Source organism: Macaca nemestrina, chromosome 17 (genome assembly GCF_043159975.1).
Source record: "Macaca nemestrina isolate mMacNem1 chromosome 17, mMacNem.hap1, whole genome shotgun sequence".
Taxonomy (NCBI): Eukaryota; Metazoa; Chordata; class Mammalia; order Primates; family Cercopithecidae; genus Macaca; species Macaca nemestrina.
In genome coordinates this window covers 11,000,623-11,015,661 of record NC_092141.1, presented here as the reverse complement: position 1 = coordinate 11,015,661, position 15,039 = coordinate 11,000,623, and the positions used below count along the sequence as shown (strand labels likewise).

The 15,039-nt window shown below is 49.7% G+C and overlaps 1 protein-coding gene and 1 long non-coding RNA gene across 6 annotated transcripts in view; one reads left to right on the top strand and one right to left on the bottom strand.

The window, feature by feature from the left end:
* Window positions 1-15,039, bottom strand: part of LOC105473565 (uncharacterized) — a 316,160-nt gene that overhangs the window by 237,530 nt on the left and 63,591 nt on the right. For 4 of the 5 annotated variants that reach the window (XR_011615375.1, XR_011615374.1, XR_011615372.1 and 1 more), the window contains exon 4: window positions 6,779-6,888. The exons of the other annotated variant lie outside the window; for it this stretch is intronic. This is a non-coding gene — a long non-coding RNA (uncharacterized lncRNA). The remainder of the gene's footprint in view (window positions 1-6,778; window positions 6,889-15,039) is intronic. 5 annotated transcript variants of the gene reach the window in all.
* Window positions 5,206-14,435, top strand: LOC105473562 (transmembrane protein 238 like). Its single transcript, XM_071082353.1, has 2 exons — window positions 5,206-5,681; window positions 13,398-14,435. Exon 1 carries the CDS (start codon window positions 5,324-5,326, stop codon window positions 5,561-5,563), a length of 240 nt encoding a protein of 79 aa, XP_070938454.1. The 5' UTR covers window positions 5,206-5,323; the 3' UTR covers window positions 5,564-5,681; window positions 13,398-14,435.

Here is a 15,039-nt window from a genome sequence, read left to right as displayed (position 1 = left end):
GGAAACTTACAATCATGGTGGAAGGGGAAGGGGAAGCAAGGCACCTTCTTCACAAGGAAGCAGGAAGGAGAAGTGCCCAGCAAAGGGGGATGAGCCCCTTAGATCTTGTGAGAACTCACTATCACAAGAACAGCATGGAGGAAACCACCCCAATGATCCAATTACCTCTACCTGGTCTCTTCCTTGACAGGTGGGGATAACGAGAATTATGTGGAATATAATTTGAGATGAGATTTGGGTGGGGACACAAAGTCAAACCATATCACGCTATAATGACAGTGTTGAATGGTTGTAACAGAGACCAACAGGATTGCCTGCAAAACCCAAAACGTTTACTATCTGGCCCAATACAGAAAAAGTTTGAGTACCCCTGGTCTGATTTAATTACAATTGTTTTGTGTTCAGTGTATTTATTCCCGAGTACTTTCTGTCTAAGTCACACCAGTGTTTCACTGATGGTGACAATAACTGATTCCAGTTTTAACAAATCCATTTTTTTTTTTTTGAGATGGAGCCTCGCTCTGTCACCCAGGCTGGAGTGCAGTGGCACAGTCTCAGCTCACTGCAAGCTCTGCCTCCGAGTTCACGCCATTCTCCTGCCTCAGCCTCCCGAGTAGCTGGGACTACAGGCACCAGCCACCATGCCCGGCTAATTTGTTTGTATTTTTTTAGTAGAGACAACAAATCCATTTCTAAAAATTAACAAAATAATATAATATTAACAAACGAATATAATATTCTATAATAAGTAAGAGACGTAGATTGCAGGGATGGTACACTTAGACAACAAGTGAGGCTTGATAAACACTGGATTATGAGAGTAGGGAGCGTTGAGGGATTTGAGGATGGTGAAGATAAAGAGCCACTTTGGTAGAGGTAAGGGATCTGAAGGATAAAATGGGTCTGGGAAGGGGATTTCATGAAAATAAAGGATTTGTACCTAAGAATGGTGAGATGGCACTGCACGTCCTAATAGATTTAGTGAGGGTAGTATGGGGAGGCCAAGGGATGGGCAGCTGCAACCAAGTGAAGCCGAGGTTGGTAAAGGGGAGAAAAGGATGGTGCCAGAGAGTCACGGATGGATGCCTTCCAACCTGGGGTTCTCCTTACGGAAGCATCATGGCAGAAATGTAAAGATCCCAGTGGCAACCACAACAATAACACTTGTCCCTGTTTACAGAGGGCAGGTTCTGAGCACTTCACACTCATGAACTCACTTAAGCCTCACAGTAACCCTGTGAGGAAATTGAGGCACAGAGAGGGTAAGTGACTGGCCTGGCTCAAGGTCACATAGCAGGTGAGTGGTACAGCCAGGCACTCTACTAAGCTCTGTAGGCCTTATGAAAAGGCAGGCAGGCCTAATGAACGGACTAGTATGGCTAGACCCGCCCACCTTCTATGCCTGCCACCCAGGAGGGGATAGGGCTTTTGTCATTCATACAGTCAGGTCTGGGATCTGTGACGCTGAGTCAGCTGAGCACCTGGCTAGTCCATCCTGGTCTCAGTCACCTGCCCTTTAGGATCCAGGTCATGGAGAGGCTGTCTTCTGGTGACATCACAGATGACAAATCATGATGACTTTGCCATGGGAGTGACAAAGTCTCAATTGCCGAGAAGAGGCAGAGCTGTGAGGCAGCAGCAGAAAGACAGACCTCTCAGAGGCACAGGGGTGGCTGCAGCCCCAAAAGCCCAGCAAAAATCTCAGAAGGAGAGAGGCAGAGGGGCCCTCGGTGACCAAACTGGAAGTTATAGGCCAGGGGCTAGGCGTCCACCTGTGTCTTCCACACTGTGTTATGGTTCAGAAAGCAAATGTCCAGAGGAATGCAACAGATGTCTACTGTCTTATACTTCCCTGTTCTTGCAATTTTTTCTGAAATTATTAAATTGCAATATAATCTGAAATGATATCATTCATGTGTTAATTATCGCCTCCACTCTTAGCGTGTTATCTCGGTGATGTTAGGCCAAGATCAAGATCATACTCGATCTTGATCCCACTGCCTGACCCATAGTAGGTGCTAATAATATTGGTTTAATTTAAATCCCACTTCAGCTCAAACTTCAAAATGTGTAGGGGTCACTTAGGGTTATCCACTCTTGGAGAATGAGCACTTTGGCCTGGTGAACAGAAGGGAGGACTGAAGCCAGAACCCAAGCAGGGCAAGAAGACCCCACCTTCTCAGCTTCTCACCCAGGGACGCAGAGATAGCCAACAGCATCTCCGTGTCCCCAGGGGAGACGGGGAGGGGTTGAAGCATCTGTCCTGGTGCCTGGTGGCATGGTGGGCCACCATCAATGGGGTGCTGACTTTGCAATTATGTTTTTTTCCGAAAACTTGGTTTGAGAGTCTAAATTTTCTATCTATACGGGCTAGAAATCAAAGGATGTCCAAATAAACAAACAAAACTTTTAACTATTGCTATGGGCTGTGGCTTGAATTCTGTCCTCCCAATTCATATGCTGAAATCCTGACCCCCCCCCATAACTCAGAGTGGGACTTTATTTGGAAGTGGGATCTTTGCAGATCTAATTAGTTAGGATGAGTTCATACTGGAGCAGGATGATGCTTCTTATAACGGGGGAAAGGTGGACACAGACATACGCGCAGGGAGAACGCCATGTGACGATAAAGGTGGAGATCAAAGTGGTGCATCTATAAGGCCAGGAACATCACAGACGGCCAGCAAACCACCCAGAGCTAGGGCCGAGGCCTGGACCCCATTCTGCCTCACAGCCCTCAAGGGAACCAACCCTGGAGACACGCTGGTCTCAGGACTTCCAGGCTCCAGAACTGGGAGATGATACTTTTCTGTTGTTCGAGCCACCTTGGCTGTGGTGCTTTGCTACGGTGGCCCTGGCAAACCATGCAGCTATTTCCAGCTGTGGATCTAGCCTTGGGAAGTGAGCAAGTCATGAAGGATCTCCGTGGGAAGAAGAGGGTGGTGGTGTTCTTTTTGCTAACGGGGCTGGAGCAAACTGCTCTCTGATCACCTGCCCCTCATCCACGCCTGCCTCCGCCCAGGCAGTTTCTGGTTCCCACACTTGGAGTCACCCTCCCTACTCACTTTCATCTCCCTTGTTTTCTTTCTAGCCTGCCCCCCTCCAGGGCGCCAGACTCACCTGGCTTTGCATCAAACATCCCAGTGGGTCTCTCTCAGCTGTGCAAATACTGAGGCTGCCTCAACACACAGGAGTGGTAACTTTGGGAAACGAGAGTAAGAAAGATACACAGGGGCCGAGGTGGAGGGGCACCTCACAGCCTGGCCAGTCACCTGGAGCGGGGCCATGGTTAGCGATTTTCCATAATGGCCAGGTATTATGAGAGGGAACGCAGACTGCGGAACTTAGAGTATGATGCGGCCCATTTCTGTAAGGAAGAAGGATGTTTATGGTTCTGCAGGATGCATCCCAAGGAGTTTGTGCTAATTAGCTCTGGATACTGAAATAGCAAGTGGTTTCAATTTGCTTCCTTTTGCTCGTAAATATGGCATAGTATTTTAGCAGGAAACATGTATGTGAGTGTGCTTGTGTGTGTAAAAATAGTAATACAGTCAGCCCTCTGTATCTGGGGATTCCATGTCTGCAGATTCAACCAACCATGAACCTAAAATATTCAGAAAAACCGCAAATATAAATAATGATACAACAATCAAAAACATGAATAGAAAATATAGTATAACAACTATTTGCGTAGCATTTACTTTGTATTAGGTACTATAAGTTATCTAGAGATGATTTAAAGCCTAGGGGAGGATGTACATAGGTAGTTTTTTGGGTTTTGTTTGGGATTTTTTTTTTTTTTTTTTTTTGAGACAGGATCTCACTCACTACGTCTCCCAGGCTGGAGTGCAGTGGAATAATCACGGCTTACTGCTGCAGCCTTGACCTCCTGTGGTCAAGCAATCCTCTTGCCTCAGCCTCCTGAGTAGCTAGGACTACAGGCATACACCACCACACCTGGCCAATTTTTGTGTTTTTTGTGGACACGGGATATCCCTATGTTGCCCGGGCTGGTATCAAACTCCTGAGCTCAAGCAATCCACCCGCCTCGGCCTCTCAAAGCCCCGGGATTACAGGCTTGAGTCACTGCACCCAGCTGCGCAAAGGTTCTATATAAGGAATTTGAGCATCTGTGGATTCTGGGGTCCCCAGGGGTCCTGGAGCCCATCCCCCACAGACAACAAGGGACAACTGTACTGAGAATCTTGAGTAGATCCAGAACCTGAGGAATCGGCATTTCCCTGGATGCTCAATGTCTGTGTCGAGTGAGGTTGACCTGAAGTGGGGTGGATGGAGAAGATGTCCTTTCCATCTCTGCCCCTTTCCCGCCCTTATCCTTACTGTCTATGATCCCAGGGAGCTCAGATCCTTCTATCTGCAGAGCGAGGCCTCTACAAGAAGGCAAACCTTCTCCTGCTAATATGGACCAATTCTTACAGCAACACTTCAAAATCGATCGATGTTACAAACTCTTTTTTTTTTTTTTTTTAATTTTTTTTGAGACGGAGTCTCGCTCTGTCGCCCAGGCTGGAGTGCAGTGGCCGGATCTCAGCTCACTGCAAGCTCCGCCTCCCGGGTTTACGCCATTCTCCTGCCTCAGCCTCCCCAGTAGCTGGGACTACAGGGGCCCGCCACCTCGCCCGGCTAGTTTTTTGTATTTTTTAGTAGAGACGGGGTTTCACTGGGTTAGCCAGGATGGTCTCGATCTCCTGACCTCGTGATCCGCCCGTCTCGGCCTCCCAAAGTGCTGGGATTATAGGCGTGAGCCACCGCGCCTGGCCAACAAACTCTTGTCTGTGTCCTCTACATAAAACCTTCCCCCCCAAGGGAGAGAGTAGGGCAGAGAGGTGAAGAGGAATGGAAACTCCGCCACACCACCCCCCTGTACTAGAAACAGCGGCTGTGTCTCAGAAACAGGGTACTCAGGCTCTCTGGCTCCCAGGTTAGAGAACAAGGCACAGAACGGCCCCTCCCCCAGAATCACGGGACCACAGACTTGGCAGATGCATCCAAGGGCACCCTGACTCCTCTGCCACGTGGATTGTTGATCCCAGCAATGACCAGCCCAGTTAACAAGGATGTCAGGCTGTTTGGGGCCAGATCATTCCTGAGCCATGAAACAGTTAAGAAATATCCTGCCCCACTGGCTGCCGTGCTCATAAAGGTAAGACCCACGTGTACTTCCTTGTGGCTCCAAGACGCGCCGGCTGGCTCATTTGCTCACACCCAGCAGGCAGAGAAGGCAGCAGCAGGCAGGACCGCCACCCTCCCATGCAAATCACCCCCGGGAGTGCAGCTGGGCTCCTCCCGCTCCTCCTGGGCAATGCTCCTGGGGAGTCTGTGGGGAAGATGCCATCCAGGGCGCTGTGTGCTCTTCCTGGTCCTCGCCCTCCTGCTGGATGTGGTCGGCCTGGTCTTTTTGCTGCTGGGGATCTTGGCCTCCCTGAGTTACTGGGACTTCTTCGTCTACACAGGTGCCCTGATCCTGGCTTTCAGCCTACTGTTCTGGGTCATCTGGTATTCCCTCAACATCGAGGTGTCTCCTGAGAAACTGGACCTGTAGTTTGGTCATGGGAAGAGGAGGTGAGACGCAGGTGCCGTACGCAGACATGTCTGTGGACCTGGGGCTCTTGGGCAGCAACATGTTGCCGCTTCCACCTAGCAAGCCCCGCCGGGACGAGGTGAGTGCACGTAAGACCTACCTGGCAGGGTGGCCAGAGAGGCTTGGACAAGCAGGGGCAAGACCAGGCCTGCTAAGGCTGCATGAGCAAGTAGCCGGACACTGCGTCCCGACTGGGGATCCTGTGATCCCGGCCTCAGGTCCCGCTGGGGTGGCCAGACAAGAGGACGTGGGGCAGGCGTTTTCTCCTCTGGGCCATTTTCCTCACGGAGGCTGGGAAGAGAGTCTCAACAGCCCCTTCCACCCCTGATAGGCCACGAATGATCCTGCCTACCAGGCAGAATGGGAAATTATCCCTTTAGCTTGGAACCTGGGGAGACAAAGACCCCATCTGGGTTCTCTGTTGGGAAGAATCTCTGCTGGGGAGAAAAGTCTTTAGCACGGGAGAGGATGGAAAGTTCCCCAATGACTCTTGTGCCCTTGCATGCATGAAGGGGTGTGAACTGGGCTATGGTAAAAGCAAACAGAGCAGAACCACCCAGAACGGCCCCTCGTATTCACTTCCTCTTCCACCTGCCCAGATGGGATACATGAAGGGGAGTAGGGACTACTTTGCCTCCATGCTCACTCAGTGCACACAACTCCTCTCTCTGCAGTGTTCCCACCCCACCCTCACTCACACACACACGCAGCCAATACATGTGCCCAGCCAGTCTCCAAGACCCAGAAGTCAGGGGACCTCGGCCTCGTGGATTTCATCAGCCGAGTTGCGCGTCACACCTCAGTCTATTGCGTGCAACCAAAGAGGCAGATAGTTGTAAGATTTTTTCACATCAAGACAGAGTCCCAGGGATAGAGTGATCTGGTCCTGACAACGCTGAATTAGAGATGGACAGCTCTCTCCAGGGGACTGAAGTCAGAGCCCTAGTTCTTTGGGCAGCCGTACCCTCCTCCCCAGGTGGGCCCAACCTGCACGCAGGTGTTTCCAGGCACTCCCATTTCTTACTCCGTGACCAGAAGTAAGAGCAAAGGCCGTTGCTGAGTTGAAAGAAGGAAACAATGATTGTGTGTTTTGTGGGGGATTACACCTGACTCTCAGAACTCAGAGAAAAGAGCAGCAAACTTAGGAGATCTCAGTAGCGTAAGGTAAGCCCATACCTAGTAAATGATGTAGAAGGAGATGAGCAGTCAGTCCCACTCTGATCTTCGACACTTGTTAGCTGGGTAATGTTGGCCAGGTTACACTCTCTGAGCCATGGGATTGTCATCTATAAGATGAAGAGAATAGTTCCAGCCCTTATTGCTGAAAGGATCAAAAAGAGATAAGGCAGGGAAAGGCTGTACAATTGATGTGGTTCCTACACCAGATGTCAAGCATACAAAATGCATAATCTGGGATGAGTTAACTGACCCAGAGTCCAAATGTGAAGTACCTTGGTGTCTCTCAAATTGGTAGTGGTGGGGGTCAACTCACACTTTGCATCATGAAACTTCAGAGCGAAAAGGGGCCCTGATTTGTGTGCTGGTACGTTGGAATGTGTCAGGCACTGTGCAAGACACTGGGGATAAGAAATCAGATGCATGGACCAGGCACAGTGGCTCACGCCTGTAATCCCAGCACTTCAGGAGGACGAGGTAGGTAGATTACTTGAAGTCAGGAGTTCAAGACCGGCCTGGGCAACATGGTGAAACCCCATCTCCACCAAAAATACAAAAAAATTAGCCATGCATGGTGATGCACACCTGTAAACCTGGCTATTCAGGAGGCTGAGGCAGAAGGATTGCTGGAGCCCGGGAGGTACAGGCTGCTGGGAGCAGAGATTGCACCACTGCACTCCAGCCTGGGTGGCAGAGTGAGACCTGTCTCAATTAAAAAAAAAAAAAAAAAAAAAAAAGACACGACACGGGGGCTTTACCATCTGGTGAGAAAGACAGACACTCACCAAAGATTCACACTTACAGAAGTACAATAACAAAGTCAGGTCTGCACTAGGAAGGAGAGGAGCATCCTCCCACAAGAATATTCAATAGAGAAACTGACCCAGAAGATGGAGTCAGGGAAGGCTTCCTGGAGGAGGTGATGTTAGGCTGAATGCCAAAGGAAGGGTGGGAGGTGAATGGAAAGTCTTTCAGGGAGAGGCAATGGCTTGGGCAAAGGCCCTGGGATAACAGGAAATAAAAGACAACAGGGAGATTGAAGGGCAGAGAGCAAATGTCGGAAAGAGTTGGAGCTCCGTGGTAGACAAAGGCCAGGTCTCGCAGGGCCTCGAGGGCCTTCTGAAGGATTTTGGTCATTACTTGAAGAACAATAAGAATCCATTGAAGAGATATAAGCAGAGGTAGGGGCTTAACGTAATTGGACCTATGTTTCCAAAAGACCACCCCAGCCACAGTATAGATTATTATGGTTACGATTATTACCAGCTGAAACCCATTTTGGGAGCCAAGACAAGTGCCCAAACAACACAGAGCCCCCAGTGTGAGGCTCTGGGCCCTGAACAGCCTTCCCTCATTGAACAGAAGTTCAGTAGCCCAGCGTTGAAGAGCATGGGCCATACCTAGACTGCCTGGCTTGAATCCAGTCTTATTCCTTTCTAGCAACGTGACTTGGGGCAAGTTACTTCACCTCTCCACTCCCCATTACTCCAAATATGTAAAATGGAGATGGTGCTAATAATAGCCACTACATCATAAGGATGTTGCACAGATTAGGTGGATTAATATTTGTTCAGCACTATGCAAGTGATGACTAAATAAAGCGTCAGTCACGACACAGGTAGCCAGCACATTACGGAGGGTGAGGCCCTGAAGCATTATGATCAATTCTAATGGCAATGTACATCAGGATTTTTCAGTAGATACGAGAATGGATGCTGCCACAGAATGCCAGGGTTTTGTCCTGGTTCAAAGAAACTGTGGAAGTTTTAATAAGTTCTTTATTGTATGCTTTACCGAACCGCCATCCCGACACATTTCAGGGATGGCCCAGAGGGACAGATTCGTGTGTGCTGAGACCTGCTGTTCAGGACGTTGCTCACTTACGGGGCTGCCCAACCCTCCTCCACCCCATGGCCTTGGGCGAGTCATTTTACTTCCCTTTAGAGTTAAAGATGTGGTTTCTGGCCGGGCATGGTGGCTCATGCCTGTAATCCCAGCACTTTGGGAGGCCGAGGCGGGCGGATCACGAGGTCAGGAGATCGAGACCATCCTGGCTAACACGGTGAAACCCTGTCTCTACTAAAAATAAAAAAAATTAGCCAGGCGTGGTGGCAGGCACCTGTAGTCCCAGCTACTCCAGAGGCTGAGGCAGGAGAATGGCGTGGACCCTGGAGGCGGAGTTTGCAGTGAGTCGAGATCGTGCCACTGCACTCCAGCCTGGGCGACAGAGCAAGACTCCATCTCAAAAAAAAAAAAAAAAGATGTGGTTTCTAAGGGAGGTTTCAAACTGTGCTCTGCCAATGTCCCTGGAAGGGAATTGGTCCTGGGGTAAGGGGGAGAGTGAGGGGACAGGAATCCAGCAGCCCTACCCACCCCACAACACACATTTCACCCAGAACAGTGGAGCTCTCAGCAGCTTTGCACATTAAACTGTCACATAAGACTTTACATGAACACAAGCTTCTGATGCCAAAAAATATTTGAAAAGCAGCTCATCTCAGTTCCCCTACAGCCTACAACCTTTGGTCTGCATGTCAACGCCAGACATATTCATGATTTACGGGCAGATTGTAACTGGCTTTGCTAGTTCTCTCATTCTCAGAGCGGGGTAAAAGGGAAGAATGTGGGTTCCCTGCATTCAGAGCTGACGCCCACATTCCTAGCTCAGCCTTCAGAGGCTCTGTCGGATGAGGTTGAGGCTGGGCACAATGGCTCATGACTATAATCCCAGCACTTTTGGAGGCCAAGGCCAGAGGATCACTTAAGGCCAGAAGTTGGAGACCAGCCTGGCCAACATAGTGAAACCGGGTCTTTACTGAAAATACAAAAAATAGCCAGGCATTGTGGCGTGTGCCTGTAATCCCCGCCACTTGGGAGGCTGAGGCAGGAGAATAGCTTGAACCCGGGAAGCAGAGATTGCAGTGAGCCAAGATCGTGGCACTGCACTCCAGCCTGGGCGGCAGAGCAAGACTGCATCCCAAAGAAAAGAAAAAAAACAATGAGGTTGATAGGACCTGCCCCCACCCTGCCCCAGAGATGAGGAGGTCCCATGACAGGTCAGGACAAGGCAGGGGCCTGGCTGCCCCGCAAGCCCTCCACCCACAGCCTCTGCGGTTCTCCAGAGACAAGGGGGCAGGGTGGCCGCTAAACTTCAGAGGCTCCCCCCAGGAAGTTTCAGGGCTGAAACCCACTTTTATAGTGGCTCACTTTTTTTTTTTTTTTTTGAGACAGAGTCTCGCTCTGTCGCCCAGGCTGGAGTGCAGTGGCCGGATCTCAGCTCACTGCAAGCCCCGCCTCCCAGGTTTACGCCATTCTCCTGCCTCAGCCTCCCGAGTAGCTGGGACTACAGGCGCCCGCCACCTCGCCCAGCTAGTTTTTTTGTACTTTTTAGTAGAGACGGGGTTTCACCATGTTCGCCAGGATGGTCTCGATCTCCTGACCTCGTGATCCGCCTGTCTCGGCCTCCCAAAGTGCTGGGATTACAGGCTTGAGCCACCGCGCCCGGCTGTGGCTCACTTTTATAGACCAACTGTGCTCCGAGAGAGACAGAATGCCATTTCATTTTACCACTTGGTTGCTGTATTTTCAGATTTTTTCTTTCTCCATTTTCCACTTCTTGGTCATTTCCTGCAGATAAAGGGAAGTCCCCAGGCTAAGTCAGATGCAGACTCTTGTCCTTTTTTAATAGGGTGTCCAAGACTACACACCCGAAGAATACACACGCACAAACACTCCACACACATACACACACCCTCTTCTACTGCACATGTGTTCATGCACACACAAACACGTTCCCCACACACTCACACCTACCACGCACACACCCAGAAACACACACAGAAACAAACACACCTGCTCCCACCCCAACCAAAACCAAAAGGCATGGAAGGCTCACAGCCTTGAGCCTTGGAAATTGAAACTTGTTCCTCCACTTAGACTTTTCCAACAGGCAGCCTCTCCCCTCTGCCCACAGAGGAGGCCAGTGGAGCTGCCAAGTCAGCTCAAAGGTGAGCCTGGTAAAAAGCCCTCCTCTCCTGCTCAACGAGTCATGCCACACGTAGACACGGTGCCAGGGCTGTGTGGAGGAGCAAACGTTTCTCTAATCTCTCCAGGGATTTTTAATGTAAGGCAAGAGATAAAGCATGTGCATGATACTTCACCAAGTTTCCATGGGAAAATGCATTGTGGGAGATAAGCACAGTCTTGCCAGGGCTCTGAACGCTGAGAGGAGGCACAGAAACCTCCTGGCTGGGGGAAGCGTGCTGTGTGTGGTTCTGGCCAGGCTCCTGAGGAACAGGTAAGAACGTGACAAGCAGAGATGGCACAGGGACAAGCAGTGGTGAGTGGTGGGGAGAGGGGCAGTCCAGGCAAAAGGAAGGACTGCAGAAACGAAACAATTAGGGTGTCCAGGAAAAGCTGAGGAGGCACATTTGTCTGGGGGTCGGGGTCTTCAGCGCTGGCTGTGCAGGACTTTGATCACCAGATGAGGATTCTGACACTAGGCAAGGAGGGAGGAGCCTTCAATGGCGTTACATACCAGAGAGCAGCATGATCAAACTTTGTAGAAGAGTAACTCAGCATCATGTGCAGAATGGATGAGGCAGAAGCAGCTGAAAGACATCGAGGTCATTCAGCAAGCTCAGATGGCAGGTAATAAAAGGGCTCAAGCTGAAATGATGGCCATGGAGGGGAGAGGAGAAGAGCAGAGACTGCATGAGTGGAGAACAGCCTGTCCTGTTCCACAGTGGGTCAGGGGTGGCATTGTCAAAGACTTCAGAAAGTGCCCCCGGGGCCTGGAATGAGGGGGGTCAGAAGAAGGCATGAGTTTGTTTACGATGATTCATATTCTTTTGAACATGCAGAGTTTGATATGCAAATGGTGTATGAGCAGAACTACCTAACTGGCATTGAATGTGCAGATTTTAAACTCAGAAGAAAGATCAGATGTGGAGGGAGAGGTTAGGGGTGAGAAACATGTGGATGAGATTACAGAGGGTGAGGAGGTAGAGAGAAAAGGGATTGGGAGAGTTAGGAAGGAAGGAAGGAAGGAAGGAAGGAAGGAAGGAAGGAAGGAAGGAAGGAAGGAAGGAAGGAAGGAAGGAAGGAAGGAAAGGAGGGAGGGAGGGAGGGAGGGAGGGAGGAAGGAAGGAAGGAAGGAAGGAATGGAAGGAGGGAGGGAGGGAGGGAGGGAAGGGAGGGAGCGGGGGAAGGAAGGGAGGGAGAGAGGAAGAAAGGAGAAAAGAACACTAAGATTCACTGAACCAGGCCCTAGGGTTGCACATTATCCCATTTCACCCTGTCAACAAGGCCATGAGGAAAGTATTATCATCATCATCATCGTTATTATTCCCCTCTCTTACAGGTAAGGATAATAAGGTGTATGGAGGTTAAGTAACTTGCCCGACATAATGGAACTAGGCAGTGATCGAGCCAGACTGTAAAACCAGCTATATCTGATTATAAAACCAGGTTTATGCTCTTTCCATAAGACCAGGGGTAGGCAACTACAAGCTATGGGCCAAGTCTGACCCACCTCCTGTTCTTGTAGATAGTGTTTTATTGGAACACAGCCTGACTCATTCACTCGCATATTATCTATGGCTGTTTCATGCTAGAGTGGCAGGTAACACAGACCATGTGGCCTGCAGAGCCTATGATATTCACTACCTGGCTCTTTACAGAAAACATTTGACATAGCCCCTGGCCTAGCCATGTATGTTTCCTATAGGAGCCTGGTCAGAACCTTGAGCCATGCCTGCATGTGGGGAACGGGAAAATGAAGGCAGATGGAAGAGCCCAAATGGAAGTTCCCAGTAATAATAAGGAAGAGACGTTATGCCAGTGGCAAAGAGGACAAAGGACATCTTATCAAGAGTGAGGAGAACTGACCATCAAACGCTTCAAAGCCACCAAAAAAAAGGCTGAAGCCTAAGGAAAGGCAGCTAGGCAGACCTGGCAATGTGCCTTTCTCAGTAAATGGTGGGGATAGAAATCAGATGATGCTACTTATCCGGTGGTTGAAGATGGGTGAGGAGTGAGTGCAGATTCATCAAAGTATTTGGTGAAGAGATTAAGAGGGTAGAGCAGTCACCTGCTGGCATAACCGTGCTAAGGTGGGAATTTTTAGGGAAAGGATATAGAACATTGAGCAAGACAGTAAGTGGAGAAGAGGAAGGCAGCAGAGAGGAAAAGAAGATGCTGAAGTGATAGATGAAGATGAACCTGTGATCACATCCAAGGCAGAGGTTGAGGCAGAAGCCGGAGAACAGAGAGAGGTAGGCATCAGCTTTGCCTGCAAGGAACGGCAAGGAGAGGAAACTAAGATTTGATGAGAATCTTGGTATTTATTAAGCCAATCACTTATTTTCATGATCTCATTCATTGCTTACAACTCTATGAGTGAGGGATTCACATTTCCATTTTGCAAGCAAAGGAAGCTGAGTCTCGTGTGGTTTCAGGGCTAGCCCAAGGTACCAGTGCCATGGAGAGGCTGCTCTAGGATTCAAACCTACATCTGGCAACTCTAAAGACTATGCTGGTTTCACACACACACACAGGCTTGAAATTGATGGATTTGGGTTGGGGGCTGATCCATTTTATCTTCCTTTGTTCAACACAGGTCCCATCTGATGGAGGAGAATCAATTCAAGGAGATGCCCTCCCTTTACAGCACACCCTTTAACAGCATCCAGGAGGAACGAGAGGCTGCAATGCTGAGGCCTTCAAAGTATTTACCAGGATGCCCGAGAACGGCCGTGATGCCAGGCTTCTGGCAGGTTCCAGGCTCCATCACAAGCCCAGCATCTCTGCACCAGATCTGACATGGCTGCTGCTGTCCCAGCTCTTTATGAAGGGCCTCAGTAGCTATCAAGTTTTTATGGCAGGAGCCCTGCCGGGGGCTTAGACTCCAAAAGAGAAGTCTCATCCTTTGCAGTTCTTCTTGTGAAGAAGAACTTTCTTCCCTTTAGAAAAACAATGAGAACCAAGCACAAGCACCAAAGTCCAAATGGGATCTCCTGCGAGCGCATGTCAAGCAGGATTGTTGCTGTTTCTCCTCATTGGCTCTTTGGACAGACTGTGTGAGCTCCTGGAGGGTTCCACCGTATCTCCCCTTTGATACTGACCAGTTGGCACATGCCGACATATTCCAACGTGTTGATTGCAAACGTGAACGTGCGGTCAGTGCTGTGGGCGGGAGGATTCTCTCCTCCTCAGTGGGGCCACACTTTGCACTATTAGTGCAGCTCCACTTGTTTGCACAGCCTGGCCATGCAATGGCTCATATTGAGCTTTTAGCCAACTGAAACCCCCTGCGTGTTTTTCTGACAAGCCAGCCAGGCCTCTGCTATGCTGTCCTTGTGTCTTTCATTTGAGACCTGAAGGGCAGGACTGTTCTTATCTTAAGTTACAGCTGGTCGAGTCCAGCCCAAGGACAGCAACTCTGAGAGTCAGGCCTCATAGGCTAACCACATAGATGTGCTCTGCTTCGTGACCCACCAGAGCCCGACCTGCCCCACTAATTTATATTTCCCCTGGTCTAATTTTGTACTTTTTATTTATATTTCGCCCTTAAAGTGTATGTGTCTCTTATAAGCTGCCTCCGATCTTTCATGGTACGAGGTGATTACCTAAATAAAGAAGGAGATTTGGCCTTTGTTTTCATGTAGCAGGACATATTTGCGAGTCTTCGTGATCTCATAACAGTTCTCCTAGTTTTAGGATATCCTCTTCCCATTTGTTTAACCTGCCTTGGTGCAAATCCTGTAATCTTGCACTCAGTACAGTGCCTCCAGGGAAGGAACACGTAGAACACAGTGTGATGAAGACAGAGCAAGGCCGGGCGCGGTGGCTCACGCTTGTAATCCCAGCACTTTGGGAGGCCGAGGTGGGTGGATCACGAGGTCAAGAGGTGGAGATGGTCCTGACCGACATGATGAAACCCCGTCTCTACTAAAAATACAAAAATTAGCTGGGCATGGTGGTGCACGCCTGTAGTCCCAGCTACTTGGGAGGCTGAGGCAGGAGAATCGCTTGAACCCAGGAGGCAGAGGTTGCAGTGAGCCGAGATCATGCCACTGCACTCCAGCCTGGCGACAGAGTGAGACTCTGCCTCAAAAAAAAAAAAAAGACAGAGCACAGGTTATCCTGACACCATGAAATCTTCTGGCATCTCTGTGCTCTGCCACCAGCCTAGTATCTCTGAATTGAGCTGGACTCAGAAACCCAAAGAGCTATCACAAAAGAACATTTGGAATTAAGAA